This window comes from Myxine glutinosa, chromosome 14 (assembly GCF_964187855.1).
Source record: "Myxine glutinosa chromosome 14, kmMyxGlut1.1, whole genome shotgun sequence".
Taxonomy (NCBI): Eukaryota; Metazoa; Chordata; class Myxini; order Myxiniformes; family Myxinidae; genus Myxine; species Myxine glutinosa.
This window is the reverse complement of record NC_136274.1, coordinates 54982334-55004867: the sequence shown is the minus strand read 5'-3', so window position 1 is coordinate 55004867 and position 22534 is coordinate 54982334. Positions and strand designations below refer to the sequence as shown.

General features: G+C 42.4%; 2 protein-coding genes across 2 annotated transcripts in view; both read right to left on the bottom strand.

The window, feature by feature from the left end:
- The window catches only part of LOC137439355 (epithelial cell-transforming sequence 2 oncogene-like), a 39233-nt gene extending 25948 nt beyond the window's left edge, over positions 1 to 13285 (bottom strand). Inside the window, exons 1-6 of the mRNA XM_068135073.2 lie at positions 13199 to 13285; positions 12767 to 12952; positions 4607 to 4713; positions 4052 to 4180; positions 3634 to 3860; positions 200 to 347 (exon numbers count right to left, since the gene is read on the bottom strand). Of these exons, the coding sequence (XP_067991174.2) occupies positions 200 to 347; positions 3634 to 3860; positions 4052 to 4180; positions 4607 to 4675 (573 nt within the window). The 5' untranslated portion in view covers positions 4676 to 4713; positions 12767 to 12952; positions 13199 to 13285. The remainder of the gene's footprint in view (positions 1 to 199; positions 348 to 3633; positions 3861 to 4051; positions 4181 to 4606; positions 4714 to 12766; positions 12953 to 13198) is intronic.
- A 9166-nt stretch (positions 13286 to 22451) lies between these two features.
- Positions 22452 to 22534, bottom strand: part of LOC137439260 (uncharacterized) — an 18709-nt gene continuing 18626 nt past the window's right edge. The window contains exon 6 of the mRNA XM_068134990.2: positions 22452 to 22534. This exon is cut by the window's right edge and continues 68 nt beyond it. Coding sequence (XP_067991091.1) covers positions 22452 to 22534 — 83 coding nt within the window.

Here is a 22534-nt window from a genome sequence, read left to right as displayed (position 1 = left end):
GTTTGACTCTGCCTATTTTCCCTGACCGTATAAAGTAATCCACCACAGTTTCATATCCAAAATTATTCCTCGAATAGAGAATATTCCAAAACCGTCAGCCAAATATCGGAGCAATTTACGATTGCACTGGTTGTCCCGCATCCAAAAGCTTCCAGGCCCATTTAAACGTGATGTGCAAACAAACAGATATGAACGGCACCTCCTCGATGATCTGCAAGACGTGAGAGTAGTTGTTGAAGAAACTTGTGTATACACCGAGCTTTTTCGTGAACCTTGAGAAGACTTCTCCCAAAGGATGCTCCGGGCCTCCCTCTACCATTTTCACCTGAAGGCCTCGAAAGAGGTCCCTGTGTGTGCAGAAAAGTTTGTAAGTGTCCACACCGACAAGGAACAGCGATTTGAAAGAAGACACTTGATGTACTTTCATCGCTCTCAAAGAAAATGATTTGATGAAAACAGAAAATGCAAAGGAAGTTGATTGTGGCATGGGAATTGTCGAGGAAGAGAGTTTGGAAGGTATCGGCATGTTTGTGATCCGTGCTCCTCTGAGTCGCATTTGATTTGTGTGGGAATGGAATTCTGGAGGCTGTTTTCGCAGGAAGATTGGTGAGTGGAAAGAAGGATAGAATGGGGGAGAATGAGGAAGAGATTGAGATTCCTTTTAAAATGTGGACATGTCTGTGAGAAGCATCTGTGAGAGGAATTGGGACAACTCGGTTTGGCTTTAACGACCGATGGCTACGCATTGGCGGCTGCTTACTTTGGACAAAATGTCGATGTACTTGGAGAGAAATTTGTTTTTAGATGCAGGGTGATTCATCAATGTGTGTGCCGTCCTACGGACGGACGTTAAACTGGTGTTCCACCTGCCGACATTCGTTGGTGGACGTTAAAGATCCCACGGTGTCCTTCGTGAAGAGTAGTTGAGTTATCGACCACACCATGAACAAATTACAAATTCCTGCCCTAACCAGCAGAGGGCACTGCAGCAGAGGGCACTGCAGCAGCCGCACCCTCAGCCATTGATACTACCCCACAGTCTTGTCCACAGGATGTAAAATGAAGTGAAATATATTTTTCTTTGTGTGCTCCTTCCATGTACTCCTCTCATATCCTTCTAAAGGGTTCCTGCTGTCGTATAATAATAAATGTTACCGTTGGAACCGCTACATTAAGCTCCCATGCTTACGTTTTCTTCCTCAATCCCAGAAAGAGGGACTTCAATAATGCGCATGCCTTTGATTAAATAGACACTAATTTTTGTTCCAAGTAAATCAATTGTTTCAGCTTTCTAATGGTACCATTTTTATTACACGATGGCAGGAACCCTTTGGAGTGAAGCCGCACACAGGCACACGCATGCACGCACACATCTCCTTTCAGTAATAGATTGTTGATCAAAACAAAATGTCTGTAGATAGCATTTGGATGTCAAAAGTTAATTCCCCACATCTTTCGAGACTATCTTTAAGAACAGTAAAATATCCTGTTGTTGCAAAGCAAAATAATAATTAATTTAAAAACCATTATTATTGTGGGAACAGTGATAGGAGGCAACGGGTGTGAAGTAGACTAGTTATGCCATTAATAAAGCTTTAATATAAGTGTGTGGTTTCTGTGTGAAAATTATTGCGCATTTAGTCGAAGTTTGTTCAGAAGCTGATAAATGACCTAACAGCATGACCCCTGTCTTCCGTAATGTGTCTAAAGAGCTTCCCACCATTCATTAATCCTCCAAATAATTCCCTTCGTAATCTGCTCATGTGTGGTTTATAAATCAATCACTTGCTCTGCAAGCCCCAGCAAATGCTCTACCCTCCCTCCGTCCTCTACCTCCCAAGGAATGTGAACGTAAGGCCTTACGACCATGCACCAAGGTAAGAGCTGCACCTGCATTGGAAACTGCCTGGACCTGCTCGAAACTACGGACACGGCAAGAAGCTGAACCGGAGTCAATGAGTGGAGGGTCGCGTGGTAATAAAAACCGAGGGGCGAGGATAGAACAGGTAGTTCAGTTCGAGTTGGGACAGGACAGAGATGAGAGCAGACTGTTCAAGTCGAGAGGTGAGTAGAGTCCTGTGGAGCTCAGTGAGTTTGACACAGCAACATCTCCATCTGGAGAACCACCAATGCCATACAATAACACGTGTGCTCAAGAGAAGAAGCTATGGAACCCGGATGCAGCGCTGCTTAACATGTCTATTTCTCCCGCAAGACTTCCCCCCCCCCCCCCTCTCTCTCTCTCTCTCTCTCTCTCTCTCTGTTATTACCAGCCCACACCAACCCCATGCAAGCATCATGTGGGGACTAGGTTTCTCTCCATCTTGTGACCTGGCTCTGTTGAACTCTTCATATTGTGATAGGATAAGTTATTGTGTAAGCCGTTGCAGTTTGTGGGCAGGAGACTTGTTATGCAGAAAACCACATGTGTGTGCCTTCCTTGTTCTCCATATCCTTCTTTGCTTCCTATAATAAACCTGTTTCTCACCACTGGTGTGTCGGCCTGGTGCATGGGTGAAACTCGTGACTGTTGGGAATTTGTGCGAAAAGCCCTTTTTGGGGGGATGTCAAACCGCTGTGGTTTGTCCTGCGTACATCGCTCGGCCCCCATCATTTCAGACGGATGTACCAGTTGTAAGCAACAAATCTCGCTTGCATTTCTGTACATCGAAAACCGAAGAAAATCTCTGTTCAGGTTTGCCGGCAGACAGCGTATGGTCTCTTAGGACCATCCGTCACTCCATTGACGATCATCCGGTGGAATATTTGACGGGCCATCGTAACAGTATCATTCTAAGATATAAAAGGAGCTTCGATGCAGCAGGAGGCCATCAGACCAATAATTTCCTTGCATTTCTGCCAACACCCCTGTACCCTTCTATCTCCATTGCTTCTAGGTATCTTTCTAATTCCAGTTTAAACCCATCTACCGCTTAGGCTGTCACCATCCTCCCCTCAACCACTCTGAGTCAAAGACCCATACCCCAATGTCATCCCAACTTTCTTCCCATTCACTCTTAAGAAATGTCGCCTGGTCCTCTCCAGTGTCCATTTTGCTGAAAAAAAATTCTTCACTTATGTTGTCTATATCTTTCATTATCTTAAACATCTATCAGGTACCCTCGTACTTCTTACGAATGTATAAAGTCTTACACCTTGCTATGTCTGATTAATGGTCCATATCTGTTCTGGTTTGTGGACCTTTTTTGTTGAGTTATCTGAGACTCATGGAATAGTATTCTTATGTGTGGAAAGGTCTTTAAAGTTGTGGCCTTGCTTGTTGGTATGCACGATGAGGATACATTAAGTACATGATGTACGAGGACGCGTGGAGACAATGTACTTTGGCGTGAACGTACAAGGAGCATGGATAGACATGGATAGAAAAGTAACATCATGTATGGCGTTTGAAACTGTGCTCCCTGCATCATGAGCTCGGTCCTCAGACGGTAACCGCATCTCGGTTAACCCCAATGTAGTTCTGTTTCTTAAAACAACTTTTCAGTTGCATTGCAAATAATTTATAATCGGCAATTACTGCAATTTATCACATTTTCAGCATGAAAAGGCTTTTCCAAACCAACGTTTTGCATTTGACAATGTACTCTATCATGGCGACGCAGAACCACCAACCGATGGAGATCGAAGATGTGCAGTGGGTCAGAAACGATGATCTGAACATTGGCGGCGCTGATTATTGGTCGACCTGAGGCTATCGCTGCCTTTAGAGGAGACGCATACACCTTTTTCAGAGATTCCAAGGTACGCATATAGACCGTTTCACTTCTCGTGATCTTTGCAGCCATCGCTTCACGCCCAACGTGTTGCTGCGGATCTGCTGGAAAGGTCGTCGCTGAACCCTATGGCAAAAACAATGCGTTGATGAGAATTTTGAATCAAATTTGGAAGTGGATTTCACAGTTCAAGAGCAATTTTTAATCGAGGACATTTTGCTTATTTATTTTGATTTGCCACAGGAAAGGTTTTCCTATTTGGTTTTTAAATTCTCCAAGGGAAGAAGTTTACCAAAGGAAGTAAATCCATTTCCGACCTGTGGTCGCGAGTTGGCCGAGCTCTGGGTCTCTCTTTCCGGAAGGTCTTTCCTTTCACCGACGTGCTCGCATCCCTTCCACTCGCACCTCGTGTGCAGGAAACGAGCCAAGAATTCCACCGGGCAGGCCTGGACGGAAAGGCAATGACACATTAGTTTTGAAATGTCATTTATCCCACCAAGCACCCAAATCCATGACACAGTGGGCCTGTGGCCTGTAACTATTGCTTTCCTTTGGTTTGGCTCGAATCCAGAGCATGTCCAATCGTTCAAGTTCAAGTTTAATTTCCAACCATTCCATTCAAGGTCAGAAAGTGATGCCACAGTCATAAGCTGTGGATAAAACCTCCTTTCTTTACACTTGCAGTTTTGCTTTCACCGATTGGACCATCTCGATGCAGCCGAGGTTCAAATACTTTAAACTGCCCCCTACAGCTCAGATTCAGAAATACAACTATTGTGATATATTTTAACTTGCTATTTGATGAAAAATGTGAAAACTATTTCCATTTATTGTTGTCGCCTTGCTGTTTGCGATTTGTTTTCATCACGTACCGTAGATTTTCTTTGAGACAGAGCAAAGAAGGCTTCTGCCACAGCAAGCCCTGCTTCTTGGTTTGTCATCACTTGGACGACATTCAAATTTTCAAACAGTAGTTGTCCTGTGCAGATATGACAAAGAACCAGTTCTGATGCTCATTTAAAAAAAGAAGCCAATGTTGCTACATTCCCAAAAGACACGTTGTTGAGGAAGTGTTGCATTGACTACTTGGTGTCATATATATATATATATAGTGAAATTGTAGGACAATTTAAATATGGTACAGAGCTGTGAGTTTTTAACTGTTTGTCGTTTTTTCATGTGTGCATGTACCATGTATGTATATACAGTGCCTTCAGAAAGTATTCACACCCCTTGACTTCTTCACATTTTGTTGTTACAGCCTGAATTTTAAATGGATTAAATTAAAAAAAATTGTCACCGGTCTACACATAATGCCCCATAATGACAGAAAAATATTTTTAGAAATTCATATTAATCTATTGAAAGTGAAATACAATTTCTCATTGACATAAGTATTCAGCCCTATGAGTCAATAGTCCGTAGAAGTGCCTTTGACAGTGATTGCAGCTTGGAGTCTTCTTGCGTATGTCTATCAGCTTTGTTGCTCATCTGGATTTGGGGAGTTTCTCCCATTCTTCCTTGCAGATTTGCACAAGCTCTGTCAAGTTGGATGGTCAAGAACAGCAATCTTCATGTCTTTCCCACAGATTCTCAATGGGATTCAAGTCTGGTCTTTGACTGGGCCACTCAAGGACTTTCACATTCTTGTTCTGAAGCCATTCCAGTGTTACTTTGGCTGTATGCTTGGGGACATTGTCTTGTTGGAATGTAAATCTTCACTTCTAAGGTCCCTCTAAGGTCTTTTGCACTCTGAAGCAGGTTCTCCTCAAAGACTTGCCAGTATTTGGCTCCATTCATTGTTCCCTCTATACTTCCAAGTCTCCCAGTCCCTGCTGCTGAAAAGCATCCCCATAGCATGATGTTGCCACCACCATGTTTCACGGTTGGGATGGTGTTAGATGGGTGATGAGCTGTGCTCGGTTTCCACCAGATGTAGCACTTTGCATTTAGGCCAAATAGTTCAATTTTCGTCTCATCAGAACACAGAATATTTTGCCTCATGCTCTCAGAGTCTTTCACCTGCCTTTTTGCAAACTCCAGGCGTTCTGTCACGTGCCTTTTTCTCAGGAGTGGCTTCTGTCTGGCCTCTCCCATAAAGCCGAGATTTGTGAAGTGCTGCTGAGACTATTGTCCTTCTGGCAGGTTCTTCCATCTCAGCCAATGAACTCTGTAGTTCTGTGACAGTAGTGATTGGGTTCTTGTTCACCTCCCGAACCAAGGTCCTTCTTGCCTGGTTGCTCAGTTTGGTCAGACGACCAGCTCTAGGAACATTCTGGGTCGTTCCATATTCTTTACATTTTCTAATGATGGGGCTCATTGTGCTCTTGGGAACTTTCAACATTCTAGAAATTGTTTTATATCCTTCCCCAGATCTATATCTCCTCACAATTCTATCTCGGAGTTGGATGAGGACAGTTCCTTGGACTTCATCATGGAGTTTCGGCTCTGACATGCACTGCCAACTGTGGGACCTTGTATAGAAAGGTGTGTTTCATTCTAAATCGTGTCCAATCAATTGAATTAGCCACAGGTGGACTCCAATCAAGTTGAAGAGACATCTAAAGGATGATCAAGGGTAATTGGATGCACCTGAGCTCAATTTGGAGTGTCATAGCAAAGGGGTTGAATACTTATTGACTCGAGACATTTCTGCTTTTCATTTTGAAATATTTTGTAAAGGTTTCCAATAGAAATTCCACTTTGACATTATGGGGTATTATGTGTAGATCGGTGACAAAAATATCAATTTAATCCATTTAACATTCAGGCTGTAACAACAAAATGTGAGTTAAGGGGTGTGAATTCTGCAGAGTACTCCTTCTGTACAATGCTTTTCTGTAGGCACTGTATGTATGTATGTATGTATATGCACATGTTATGTATGTATGTATGTATATGCACATGTGTATGTATGTATATGTATGTATGTGTGTGTGTGTATATATATATATAGGTCGACTCCATATGATGAGTGGATACCAGAGATAACGTCACCGCGTGGCAGGTGGTGCGTATCGCTCCCAGCAAGGTGCAGCAGCAGCTGTATGGGACACCTTGCTGGCGGTTCTCCACTGATGATATGAAGGTCGCATAGTGACTGATATATATATATATATATATATATATATATATATATATATATATATATATATATATATATGTATGTATGTATGTATGTATGTATGTATGTATATGTATATATATATATATATATATATATATATATATATATATATATATATATATATATATATATATATATATATATATATGTATGTATATATATACATACATGTATATATACAGGGTGAGTCAAAAGTAGCGCCCAATTTCTGTTTATATATATATATATATATATATATATATATATATCTATATATATATATATATATTATATATATATACTACTGTGTTCAAAAAGTATCCGACCTTTATTTTTCGTGCGTAAAAAAAAAGAAGCTAGGGAGGCGTTGATTGGTGCACGTATGTAGGCGATCCTAATGCGCACGCGTGAATTTTTTCCCACCTGCAGAAGCTGTCATTCGACGGCAGACCGCCGATGAGTGAGGACATGTAAGTGAGCGCCGTCGGATTCTCGTTTTTGACAAAATGACGGAAAAACTTGAACAACGCTACTGCATCAAATTTTGTGTAAAGCTTGGCGATTCCCAAGTGGAAACGACCCGCAAGATTCAACACCGTTCATTCCATTATGAAGGAGGATTTGGGCTTCAGGAGAATCTCAGCGAAGTTCGTACCAAAGCTGCTAACGATTGAGCAGAAGCAACTCCGTTTGGAGATCGCACAGGACATGCTGGAGACTGTGAACTGCGATCCCAGCTTCCTCAACACAGTGATCACTGGCAATGAGTCCTGGGTTTATGGGTACGACCCAGAAACCAAGTTGCAGTCATCACAATGGAAGCATCCAACATCCCCGAGGCCAAAAAACACAAAATTTGATGCAGTAGCGTTGTTCAAGTTTTTCCGTCATTTTGTCAAAAACGAAAATCCGACGGCGCTCGCTTACATGTCCTCACTCATCGGCGGTCTGCCGTCGAATGACAGCTTCTGCAGGTGGGAAAAAATTCACTCGTGCGCATTAGGATCGCCTACATACGTGCACGAATCAACGCCTCCCTAGCTTCTTTTTTTTTACGCACGAAAAATAAAGGTCGGATACTTTTTGAACACACTACGTATATATTGTTGTGGATATGAGAATTGTGTTTTTTTTATTGTGTAATGAATTGTAAAATATCACCCTCCTTCCTCCAGTTGTTGTGTATAAAGGTCAAAAGGTCGTTCCCGTAGTTATTTCATATACCACACGTAGCCAATCATATATCCTTCTATACAGTTATCTCCTTATTCTATGTAGGTTAAGGCCTTGTCTTCCATTAATTTAACACTCCATTGCACCGAATTCAAATAGAGTAGATTCCCTTTCATTCCCATTCCTAAAGCATCCATTGCCAACTGCATTTAATTTTTTATTTTTTTTAATTTTTTTTTTGTATACAAGATCGATTTGGGCGGTTTTCTTCATCCCAAAACTCCATTGAGCACGCGGCCAGCTCGGAGAAGAAAGGCGTGTCTCCACCTCGTCATAGAGGGGAGGAGTGAGCCAGCCCCGAACAACCAACCAAGTATAAGGGGTTTGCCTTGAGAGGGCGGAGAGAGAACAATCTGGGAGTTTCGCGAAGGTTCAAGGGTGGGGCTTATATAACCCACGGGAGACGCCCCCACCTCAGATGAGATACAGAGGATGAGCCCTTGGAAAGCACGCGATGCACCTGAGACGAGCTGCGTGATCCAGGAGAGGAGAGAGGGATGTCCCATGAGCTTTGAACCACCGCAGCTTTAAACCACCACAGCTTTGAGCTTCGACGGCAGTTTTGACCGTGGCCGCGAAGGAACGGCGGCTGCTGAACGTGCCGATCGAGAAGGGGGCGGCGGCTGCTCACTCCCGGCCCGACCGTGCTCCGGTTCCAGTTGGACCTTCCTCTCCTTCCAGCCAATCGTTCCTGCCTTCATCCCCCATTCGTGTGAGTTTGATTGTAGTCTGTCTTTGTGTGTCTTGTCCCTGGGTGTAAGTAAGACTGCAATCGGTAAGCTAAGGTGCACTGTGTCCGCTTCTTCTTCTTCTGTTTTTATTTTATTATCCTTCCTCCTCCTTGGTTTCTTTTAATTGTGTAAATATTAGTAATAAATTATATTTGTCCTTCATACCTTTTGTCTTCTTCTTCTTCTTCTTCTCATCCTTCGTCTTCGTCTTTTACAAATTGATTACCTGTGGCACGATTTGGCCAACGTTTCGGAATCGGGTTAGTGAATGCTAATGACTCGAACTTCGGGTTGCTAAAAACCGCTCGGCAACTAGACCATCCAAACTGGGGTTCGAGCGGGAGTCCCTCCCTTGCTTCACGGTCAGGAGTGGCACTCAGGTCCTTGGGACCTTTTGTAGACCAAATACCCTGGCTGCTCCCGACCGGAAGGAGCGTTGGGACCCCCAGGACTCACGTCGGTCAGTCGTGGACAAGGGGATTAATCCCCCCTTCTCAAGGGGGAAGGCCGACGTAGAGATCCGTAACAATATATATATATATATATATATATATATATATATATACTGTATATATATATATATATATATATATATATATATATATATATATATATATATATATATATATATACTGTATATATATATATATATATATATATATATATATATATATATATATATATATATATATATATATATATATATATATATATATATATATATATATATATACACAGGGTGATTGAAAAGTAACTCCCTATTTTAAAATACTTATAATTTATTTCTTAACTATAATTTTTGCAAGAAATGGATATAAGAAGAAAGCGTCTAGCATGACGGTTTATTTAAATTTCGATATGGGCACCAGAATTCGCCACCAGCTTCTCAAGCCGCCCAGGAACTGCGTAAACTGATTTCACCAGGAACTCTTGTGGGATGGAAGACATAACTTCTCGTATTCGCCCTTCAAGTTCTTCCAAAGTCGTTGGTTTGGTACAGTAGACTTGCTCTTTTACCCAACCCCAAAGAAAAAAGTCACATGGTGTTAAGTCAGGGCTCCTGGCTGGCCACTCATATGGACCACGACGACCCATCCATCTCCCAGTGAAGTGGGCATTCAGCCATTCACGAACAACAATAGCAAAATGTGGAGGAGCGCCATATTGCATGAAAATCAAATCTTCAACATTCTCCGAAGCACTGATAATTGGCCAGATTTCGTCTTGCAGCATGGTGAGGTACCTTTTGGCATTCATGGTATCGCGAAGAATGAAGGGACCTACAATCCTTTCCGAAGTCATTCCACACCACACCGTTACCTTGGGCCGATATTGCGTTTTTTCAGAAATAACATGAGGATCTTCTCCTGCCCAGTAATAGCAGTTGTGACGGTTCACAAACCCACTGATGTGAAATACCGCTTCATCAGACCAGAGGATATTTTAAAAGAGATCAGACCAATCTTCATACCAAGCCAGCATCACCTCCCCAAACTCCATGCGAATGTCGCAGTCTTCAGCAGAGAGTGCTTGACAGTAGTGCGGCTTCCAAGCATGCCATTTAAGCTCCTTTTTGAGCACAGTTCGTACTGTGTGAAAGGAGAGCCCACTTCCCCTTGCTGCTTGTCGAATTGACTTTCTTGGGCTATGTGTAAACATTTCTTGAACTGCTTGCACTGTCTCCGGGTCACTGGACTTGGAAGGGCGACCGCTTCTTCGAGTATCAGATACAGATCCTGTAGCCATGAGTTTTGCATGACAATTCTTGATCGTCTTTGCCTCGACTTGAGCATGTGCTCCTTTAATGGTCCTCCACCATCTTTGCACTTGAACAATGGATTTCCAAACTTCGTAACGTGCCGCTAGCTGGGCACGCTCCTGCAGGGTAAGACGTCCAGCCATGTTTGTAGGGCTTCCGAATTTCAAACAAACAATAATCTGAAAAAAGCCAACACAGATTAAATTCTCATACATTAAGGAACAAACACTAAAAATTTGAGAAAAATATTACAATAAATAAATAATTTCTAAATATTTTAAAATAGGGAGTTACTTTTCAATCACCCTGTATATATATATATATATTTCTGTCAGTTGATTGTTTGTTTGACATTTGTATTACAGTGCACAAGAAGGTATAAATAAATGAATGACATGTTTATCTAACCATTTATTCGGGGGGAAATTATTACGGAAGTCTACCAAACTGTTTTACTTGCCATTTTCAAAGTGCCCTCCCTCGTGATCGATGCACAATTGCAGCCGAGCAGGCACAGAGTGGCACACACGCTTGCAGAGTTCGATATCAATTTCCTCAAACTTTGCAGTGATTTGAGCTTTCAATTCCTGAATGGTACGAGGCTTTTCATGACAAACAAGGTCTTTCATGAGCCCCCAAAGAAAGAAATCTGGAGGTGCATGATCTGTCATCTGCCACACAAACACATTGTCTCTGCCCTGCTGACTCCAGTTAGGAGGTTTGCAGTCAGGAATAATAAAGTTTATGAAAGCAGCATAAATCTCAGTCTGTGAAGAGCCAAGTGCCACATGTACGTAATCCTAGTTTGGAGGTTAAATGTTGGCATAATCGAGCTTTTCCACGAGCCTAGACCATGTATTTAAAAAAGAAATGATGTGCATGACATTGGCGTCAGTGTGCTTCTGTTGTTACATATACCCTCGGACCCCAATATTTGTGGGAGATACGTTCCTGGAAAATCCGCGAATAGAGAAACTGCAAATAGCGGGGCATTGTTTCATTGGAAAAAGGAGGATCGGTTCCCGAGTCGTGAAAATCCCTGAATAGAGAGGACCAAACCGCGAATGGCGAGGCAAAAACCGCGAATGGTGAGGCAAATCCAGAGAATGGTGAGGCAAATCCAGAGAATGTCTATGATAATCTGTGAAGGTCGATGAAAGTCCTGCAAATGGCGAGGCAAATCCTGTGAATGTCGCCGACAATCCGCGAAGGTCGATGAAAATCCTGCGAATGTATGTCGCGAATAGAAAAAAAACCCGCGAATTTGTGGGACACTTATTCGTGAATAGAGAAACAGGTCGCATTTTAACACCCACGAATACCGGAACCGTGAATTGTGGGGTCCGACAGTGTATGTATATATATATACTAGCAGAAGTACCCGGCATTGCCGGGCGGGGAAGGGGAGGGGAGGGGAACGGGGGGAGAGCGAGCCCCTTGGTAAAGCGAGCGATTTTTTTTTTTCATAGCGTTCATAGCGTTCATAGCGTCATAGCGATTTTTTTTTCATAGCGTCATAGCGTCATAGCGATTTTTTTTTTCATAGCGTCATAGCATCATATCATTCATAGCGTTTCATAGCGTCATAGCGTCATATCGTTCATAGCGTCATAGCGATTTTTTTTTTCATAGCGTCATAGCGTTCATAGCGTCATATCGTTCATAGCGTCATAGCGATTTTTTTTTTTCATAGCGTCATAGCGTTCATAGCGTCATATCGTTCATAGCGTCATAGCGTCATCACGTGATCGCTATGAGCGAATCAGCGCCCACCTGCTCTGATTCCGTTGATTCCGTGCGCTGAAATGCGCTGAGGTAAATATGAATAAAAAATATGGATCGTCAAATATTTTGAGTTCGGCCATGTTCATCCCAGGCTCAATGGCCATGTCTATGCCAAATATCAAGCACGTAAGCCTCTCCGTTTAGGAGTCTATCGGTAACATTACACACACACACACACACACACACACACACACACACACACACACACACACACACACACACACACACACACACACACACAAACTGTGTTTTATATATATATATATATATATATATATATATATATATATATATATATATATATATATATATATATATATATATATATATTTATATATATATCTATATATATATATTAGTATTATTATTATTTTAATTTGTATTTATGTGATTCATTGCGTGTGCCCAACATGCATACCTATGGCACGATCCAGCAGCTCCCGGCCTAGGTGAGCAAGGAATGGCTGAAGATGTTGCCGCGAGGCCTTTGTGGCTTCAGCTACAGAATCAGAAACCTGACCCCATGTGATAAGATGATCCCTTGAGAAGTATAGAGAAGGGACATCAGTTCCATCTGGTGGCGTCCAACTCCATTCACAGTCATCTGGAGGTAAGGATGAGGTGTTGACGCACATTAGTTTGATTGGAATATTTTCCCCTCAAGACCTGACTGCCTGATGCATACTCAAGACCTTAAAGCACCCATCAATGTGACGGTCATGCGCTGCAGGATCTCGACGAGAAAAGGAGGTCCGAATACATTGTGTGCAGTTTACCTGAGTAGGATTTTTATTTGGCATTTAGAGGCTTTCTCAGGATGGATTGTATGCTTAAACCTTATGGGATTCACCATGCCAAAAGGTGAATGGCAGAGCAGATGCTGGGGATGTGACTCGGCTTTTCAACACCTCCTCCAGCTGCCCCACGAGTTGGACTCCTCCTTCTGTACGGTACAACGGGAAGGAGGAAATCGGAGCACAGGATTTATTATTTTGCATTCCGCTCTTTCAACATCCACTTTTATCAAAACGAACAAGCCGGACATTCTATGATTCATTCTCGCCCCTTTATTTTTCTCACACTGCTATTTTGGTCAAACAGCCAGTTATGTTCCTTTGTGGCTGAGAGGCATGTGCACACGTCTCTGAGCTGTCTATCCCAGCCTCGAATCTCAACACACCTCTTAACTGCAGTCCTAGTGTTTCACAAGCAGAGTCGGGCATCAATGTGTCCGCCGTCCATCAGGTGGACCTCAAGCCGGAGGACCCGTCTGCTACCACTGATCATTGGTGGAGGTTGAATATCCAACGATCGTGAAGAATGGGCGAGTTATAACGGGCACCATGAACCAATTACAAATTCCTGCTCCTTTCAGCCAGGTATCCCGCAATGCAATGGCGACCCGTCCGGGATTGGTTCCGGCCTAGCAGCTATTCTCCACTAGTCGTGATGTGCCCCGGAGCTCTGCAAAGAGTATGGGCCTCAAATTAATAATTAATGTTGCCTTGTTCTCTCAAGAAAAAGTAAAACTTTTGGATCATTTTTGTGCCAACAAAGCGGTTCATTTTCAGATCCACCGAAGAAGAGAGATCGAGAACCTTTGTACATCAACCATCTGGGATTCATGCCAAGTGTATCTCAGCCAGTTCAGTTTCCTTAACCACATTCACTAAAGATGTAATCGCATTTGTTTATAGAAGGTTGAAGGTTTAGCCTTTCACATTCGAGGCCTCTCGCCATCACCACTGTGCACCTGCGAGATTTAAGCACTTCTCAAACAGGAAATATCAGAACCTCTCCCCTGTGGTCTTTACACTCACTCATGTCGTATTATTATCTTCTTTTTCAAAATACACGATCACGATGTCGATTTACTGGTCTATGTTTTTCCACATTTTGTCTCGCTGATGGTTTTGGCAATTAATGTTTCTTTGGTGCCAAAACAGCCCGTCGTTTTTAGCTTTGTCTCCTGGTCAATGTCGTTCTCGTTTGTTTGTTGTGTTTACCTCCAACCACTGAATATGAATGGAGGCCATGTTTTCACCCCTGTTGTTACTTGCAAAAACGAAGATTTTAAAAGTATATTGGTCAGTTGAATTTGTTATGCTGTCTGTCTGTCTGGCTGTCTGTCGCCTACAGGTCACAATTTTAAACTGATCTTAACGAAACTTCACCAGATGGTAGAGTTGGTCATGAAGAAGAAGTCTATTGATTTTGAGGTCAAAGATCATCTGGAGGTCGAATTACTAAAATTGAAAATTTTCATCCGATTGACTTGAAAATTGAACAGCATTTGCATATTGAATCACTAAATTGGGAAACCAACTATTTTTGAGGTAAAACGGTCAAAGGTCAACTCAAGGTCAAACTTGCAAAATCATCCCATTTTCATTTGAAAAATCATAAATTTTCATCCGATTGGTTTGAAAATTAAACAGCAATTGCATAGTTCCTCACTGAATTGGGAAACTTCTTAAGGTCAACAGTCAACTCAAGGTCTGATTTCTAAAATCAATTTTCACCTGAAAAAGTCAATTTTAATCCGATTGATTTGAAAATTAAACAGCAATTACATAGTGCATCACTGAATTGGGAAACTAACTATATTTAAGGTCAAAGGTCAACTCAAGGTCAAACTTGCAAAATCATCCCATTTTCATTTGAAAAATCATCAATTTTCATCCGATTGATTTGAAAATTAAACAGCAATTGCATAGTTCCTCACTGAATTGGGAAACTTTTTAAGGTCAACGGTCAACTCAAGGTCTGATTTCTAAAATCAATTTTCACCTGAAAAAGCATCACTTTTAATCCGATTGATTTGAAAATTAAGCAACAATTACATAGTGCATCACTGAATTGGGAAACTAACTATATTTAAGGTCAAAGGTCAACTCAAGGTCAAACTCCTAATATCAATTTTCATCTGAAGAATCATCAATTTTAATCCGATTGACCCAGGCTTTGATTACGATCATCAATTTTAATCTTGATGAAATGGACAATTTGATGTATCCATAGCAACCTTTTTGGCGGGGAGGGAGGGTGGATTTTGCAAGTATTGTGCTGTGCATGTCGTCTTCGTTGTTTGTTTGTCTGTGAGCACGATATCTGAAAAAGTTATTGCCGGATTTGGACGAAACCTAGTGGACAGGTTGGGTGTGTGACACAAACCAAATGATTTGATTTGGTGAAGATCCGAATATGGATACTCGATTTTTATTTTTTGTTCCAGTGAATCTTCAACATTGAGATTAGGGCCAATACCCATTTTCTGTATAGCACGATATTTTAAAAAGTTGTGGATAGATTATAACAAAACCAGGTGGATGAGTTGGTCAGGTGACAAGAACAAGCCGATTAGATTTTTTTTTTTTTTTTTTTTTGTATGTAAGATCGATGCTCGTGTTAGAGCTAACATCAATCACAAAAAAATAACCGACACACAAAACATACAATAAAGGGAGCGGGAGATAAGATGGGGAGAGAGAGGGAAGCACACAAGTACAACAGAGAGAACAGGGACATCAGGAGATCTGTGGGAGGGAGAGGGCTCGGGGGACGAGGCATGGGAAGGTGGGGGCGGGTTAAGGGGGGGGGGGGGGATGGGAGACGTATAAAACACATGGACTCTGCTAGAACTTCCAGGAAAGAAGTTGGTATGTCACAAAAGTGGCTCTGGGGTGAATTAGCGGGGGGAGAAAAGATCAAGGTTTTGAATGGGCGAAGATAAGAGATGGTGGTGAACAGCTGTTTTAAATATCTGGAGGGAGGAGTGGGATTGAAGGGAGTGGGGGAGTTTGTTCCAGAGGCGGGAGGAAAGAGGAATGAAAGGGTAAAGGTGAGCAGAGGGTCTTGATTTTGGCAGTTTAACCAGAAGAGGGTTGAGGCAGATCTTGTGTGTCCTGAAGGAATATTTGTGGGACAGAGCACAGACAGAGCTGGGGGAGCAAGGCCGGGTAGGAGTCTGTAGAAGAAAAAAAAATTGTTTCAGGTCTGGATGCAAATTCGGCCATTTTGTGGGATGCAAAACGTAAATTTTTCAACCTGGTCGAGGTATTCGCTCTACCGAGTGCCGTTCCAGTTTAACTAATTTCGATCAAGCCGCCCGGTTATTGATGAAAGCTTCGCTGCGATCTCGAGATTTTTGGAAACCGTCTTTTGCTCGCTTCTCATTGAACTGCAAAGACCTTTGTCTTTTTCAGGGTGGTCTGCGATTTTTGGCTTTTTGTGTAAATTTGAATTTTTCCCACTTCGCCCTGACATGTTAAATGGATTCATATCGGCTCATCTCGGGAGCAATGTGTCAAGTCCTCCTTTTTGGCTGGAAATCTATATCCTTCATATCACAGTTTGGTTCAACGCCAACGACTGAGCGACTTGAAATGGCTACTGTGACGTCAACACACTTTGGATAAGGTTGACACAAAGACCTCCCAACACCATACGAGGTCTTTATATCAATATTACCATGGCTATAGTTTCATCCCAAAGTATGAGTTGAGAAATAGGATCCTCATTTCATTTCCTGGTTTCAAAACTGTACTTTTAATACTGCTATGAATTGGCTCCGTAATCTTTGAAGATTCTGAGGTTCAATCCCTGGAACTTCTGAAAAAGGCCCGTGGGCCTATTCATCAAGTCTAGGACGAAACAGTCATTTGAGATTTGTGTGTGCTTTCCGAGTCGGGCGAACACTCGGGTTTCTGGTAAGACGTTTCTGAGTGTTGCGGGACACCTAGGGATGGGGCAGGAGCTCATTGCGCTATTTTGACAAGTCTGCAACCAGATCCCGTGTGGCCAAGGATCCTGGCAGTATTTGGATGATTTAGACCAGGGTAGCTGCAGTGGAGCAGAATGCAAAGAGGCAGATGAATTTGAAAGTGTCTGTTTCGAGGCAAAAGGGAGACTAGGAGTATGTGCTTCGGGACGCCAGTCAGGGACGTACCTTTCTGAGGTTGATGGTGGTTTGAGTACCAGCACAATTAAGACACATCCCTGAGTAGTGCTGACCGTATCAAGTTCACCTGGTTAGTTAATTAAAAGGTTTGCGAAGTGGATTTGCATTTAAAGGTCCACAGACACGGAATCTCACTCAAAATGCATTTGATGTCATCCAAATGAGTCTTTTTATGGTGATTTCAAATATGGCATTGTTTTTTGTTATATTCACTCTGAAACATTAAAAATGAAAGAAAACCGAACCACTTGGGAACGCCCCAAAAAATTCTGCCCCATACCTCAAAGCCGATGACGTAATCCATGTGACGTCACCTCCAGAACGCAGCTCCCTCGCAAGCATGCTCCACGTGCATTTGCTTGATACAAATCAAACACTTATTTTAACTCCAATTTACATTCTGTTTCCACTTTTAGTGAGAAGTAGGGGTCTGTGCAACCATTCATGAACTTTTTTTGGTGCAAATCGGATAATTTTTAGCCGAGTTACCTCAGACCGTGAGTTGTTAATTATTTAATTCACCCATAGTTGAATATGTGCAGGCTGCACCACGGAGCGACCTTGCGGGCTTGTTTTAACTCCAATTTACATTGTTTCCACTTTTAGTGAGAAGTAGGGGTCTGTGCAACCATTCATAAACTTTATTTGGTGCAAATCGGATAATTTTTAGCCGAGTTACCTCAGACCGTGAGTTGGTAATTATATAATTCACACATAGTTGAATATTTTGCGGCTGCTCCACAGAGCGATCTTGCGGGCTTGTTTTAACTCCAATTTACATTCTGTTTCCACTTTTAGTGAGAAGTAGGGGTCTGTACAACCATTCATAAACTTTATTTGGTGCAAATCGGATAATTTTTAGCCGAGTTACCTCAGACCGTCAACGAGGCGAGGCGTGACACATGTGTCTCAGCATACCTCAGATCAAGAGCTAGCAAATCAAAAGTAGAGTACGTACAAATTACATGGAACGGATCGCGGGCCGAAGCATAGCGAATCGAGATGGCATGGACTTCGTTCTGGAGATGACGTCACCGGTCACGTGACCTGCGGTTCGCTGAACTCCACTTTTTTGAGGGGCGGGGCATAGCAAGTTGTGAAAAACACTACAAATGTTCAAAATATTGGTGGTCTAATTATCCCATTGTTGATTTTAAAAAAGAAACATGGGTGATTTCTTCACTAGGAAGGTCAAGTTAATATATAAATAACCAGAAACTTTTGAATTACATGGGACCTTTAAAAGTTGAGAACAGGTATTGCTGGGGTTTGCTCGGCCTCATCCAAAGGTTGTTATGAAACATACGGCTTATTAGTGTGGAAGAGCGAAAGGATAGAAAACTACAAATAACCCTTCGAAGAATTTGAAGAGTTTGAGAAAAGGAAAATCTCCAACCTGCCAGTTATCTGTCACCTGTAGCAGCAGAAAAACATCGAAACCCAACTTCCGGTCTTTGGAGCCGTGATTTTCACTTGTGGAACTGTCTTATTGTCTTGAACTGTCTTATTGTCTTGAACTGTCTTCTTGTCTTGAACTGTCTTATTGTCTTGAACTGTCTTATTGTCTTGAACTGTCTTATTGTCTTAAGTATTTTGTTGTTGTTCCATTGCCCCCATCAGTCTGCTCTTCCATGAGCCTTGATACCTGTATAATCTATGATGAAATAAATAAAATAAACAGCTGGAAGTGATACAGTTGGATACAACTCTGCAAATGAGAAAAGGAAACCTAATAGGAAATATTATTCTCTGCAGAGGCCTTGCCAAATGATAGTCATGCACACATATATCCCTCCTACTCTCAACAGTCTCCTCTGCCTAAAGCTTCCTCCTTTGTGAAACCCTGCAGAGCAACCTGTTGGAGGAACATTGGTCCGTGCATGGAGAACATGGAAACGCCTTTCGGCCACCAGAAAACCACGGTAAACAGAAGGTATGACACCATTTGCATTGTTTCACGCTGTAATGGTCATCAACATCTGTCAAAATTCTCCTTCATAACTGGTGGGTGGATGTTGGAAGCCATTCTACTGCTGTGTTGACATCCACAGCCGCCAACCCAACAGACGTGAAGTTATTTTGGGATTTGGGAATAGTCATCCGAACCTCTTTAACCGTCTGACTGTAAAATCTTTGTGCAAATTCTTCATGTAATTTCCTCGTACATTCCTGCCTAAAACGTTGGCGAGTGAAAAATATGTCAAAACAAATGCATATGATAATTGTTTTTGAAACTTGATCAGTATTACTGTATACCTAAAGTTAGATTATATATTATACCAAGTGATGGTCCTTTCCCATCAACTCGTGTACAAAAACAAAGGCAAATAAACGACAGCTAAGCATGGGTATCTGCGTCGGAGTGGGGACCCATCAAAGATTATGAACCGAGGCCAAGAAACTGCTTCAGCAGATTTGATGCTCCGTATGGACCTCCGCCAGCCAACCGACCGACCGACCTCCGACCTGGCTGGTGCCTAATAAAAATAGGACCACTGGACCTTTAGCTTATTTGGGCCCTGGCCTAATGTTGTAACCTAAATGTGGTATCATGCTGACTGGTGGGTCCAGGGAAGAAGATTTTTTAAGGAACTTACGTGACCGCCATTTTGACACGATCCTGGTCACGTGATCGGCATGACCTCCGCAATTTAACATCAGGACCCTGTCCAAATGTTCTAACCCAAATTTGGTAACATTCTGACTGGTAGGTCTGGAGAAGAAGATTTTTTTTGAATTGATTTATGCAACTGCCATTTTGACACATTTCTGGTCACGTGATCTGCATGGCCTCCTCAATTTAACTAACATCAGGATCCTGTCCTAATGTTGCAACCCAAAATTTGTAGCATTCTTACTCATGGATCTAGAGAAGAAGATTTTTGAATGAATTTATGTGATTTCCCTCAAAATTGACGAAGTCGGCCGTTTTGACACACTTCTGGTCACATGATCAGCATGGCCTCTGCAAATTTAACATCCATACCCTGGACTGATGTTGTAACCCAAATTTGGCAACATTCTGACTGGTGGGTATGGAAAAGGAAAATTTTGAAGGAATTTACTAAATCCGCCATTTTGACCTAATTAAAGTCAGGTGACCGTAACGAGCTTTGCAATCCCGTTACCAGTCAGGAACAGAACCTTGCTGCTAAATTTCAACCGGATCGACCCAGTGGTTTGGCCAGAGAAGTCAAAATAGGAGACGGACGGTGCTCGATGAAAATACCTTGTCTTGAATTGCAATTCCATATAAGCTAAGATTTGATATCTGCGATCACAAAGTGACATGTTTTTCGAACCGCCATATGACCTTGACCTTCAACATTTAGGGATAGAGTATAAATAAGGAAATGTGTCCCCATCTACAATCTATTCATAAAACTCAATGTCTTTACTCTCGGGTATCTTGAGAGGGCAAACAAAAATTAGGCAAGTTGTGCTTAGAAAAAGGGAAAAAATTATATAATTAGGTTATGACCTTAAAATTAGGTCAAGGTCAAAAATTATGTCAACCCTGTATACTTTTTATTCCCATTATTGATGCAAAATTACATTCTGAAAGTCCAAGGTGGCTCTAAGATACAACTTGGACTTTGGCAGAAATAAAAAAATCTAAATGGTGGTTTGGTACTCGGAGTGGTCCAAGAAACTCTGAGGTAGCATTGAACATTTGGGGCACTAATTGTAGAAACAAACCCGAAACCGTTATCCTATAGGGGAGGCTTAATAATAATAGCATCCCTGGATATGTGGTTTCATACGTATTTGGCTGTCCTGTGCTTTGTGGGACCTGCCTGAGGTGTTGAGGGGGTGGAAAATGTCCACGTGGCCTCCGTCTTCCCTCAAGCACAGGTAGCCTGACAGTCGTTCCCAGAAATCACGGACCTCCGGCACCTGCAAGTTCTTGGCACTCACGGTCGCACCTGCCAGAGGGATGCCGACATGCAAGGCCGGCCAGCACATTAGCTTGAACACCAATAACTTCTCATATCATAATTTTCCACCAAAAATGGTGGAACTTCTAGAAGGCAAACAGACAGATGTCGATGATGATCACAAAAGATGTCGATGTTGCCTTGCAGTAGTATAATGGCTTCTCCTACTCACAGGGTGGCCGTGCTAATTTGAATCTAGAAATGGAACTTTTTGATATTGAGTAATTTATGGTTTGGGGAGGCAGGATGGTCTCGAGGTTCCCCCAATCTCCTCTAAGCTGTCTAGCCTGGGTTTGAAACCAGACCCAGCTAGACACTGCCATCCCGGTGTTTCACAGGCAAGGTGATTCTTCAATGTGTGTGCCATCACTCAGATGAACGTTAATCTGGGCATCCCGTCTGCCGGCATTCGTTGGCGGACGTGAAAGATCCACGGTGTCCTTAACAAAGGTCGATGAGCTATCACCTGCACCCTAAACAAGTCCCATTTTGAAGCTAAGGAACTTAAAGATCTCTCTATATCTATGGAGGAGGTAGTAAAATTGAAGCAAAATGAATGGACAGGATGTAAATGTGATGTAGACATGACACAGGGCCTGGTGGGACGAACCACCTCTTGCTTTTCCATATCTGAGACACATCACCATTTGAGATGGTTTGCTGGCTTCTTTCATACTGTGCTAAGACAAGCCATTTTGTTGACCCGTGACGTAGGCTTGAAAGAAACGGGTATCCAAGGCAAAATTAGTACTCCTGTGAAGGAAGCCGGATGGTTATACAATTAAATAGCGGAGTTTCCTCACAGTTGAGGAGATGAATCTCTCCTGCATCCCCGTCCGTGACGAGTGCGATCCCGCACGCCTCCTGGTTCCCCAACGTAGCCTCGACCCACCGAAGAAGGCAGTCCAAAGAGTCCACCCGGTAGTCGTACAGCAGGGATTTTACTCGGGTCTTAACCGCAGCCAGGAGGAGCTGGATGTTTGGGGTACACAGTGATGACCTCAAAACCATGCGGCTTAAAACGAGACATCCGATGTTTTCAAGATTGATTTCTAAAAAATAAAGGACAATCAAAGAAGCTCCCAGTAAATACCTTTAAAAAGACATCTGTTTAGCATTCTGTAATCCTTAGTTTGTTGTGCAATCATGAACAAAACAGGAATGGATTTGTAAGTTATGACTCCAAATGGTGTCACCATGGCAATTCAAACCTCTGGTGCAGGCACCGCAGAAGAGATGAGTACTAGGAGGGGTTGCTCGGCCGGTCTGCAGCAAGACAGGCCTGCTT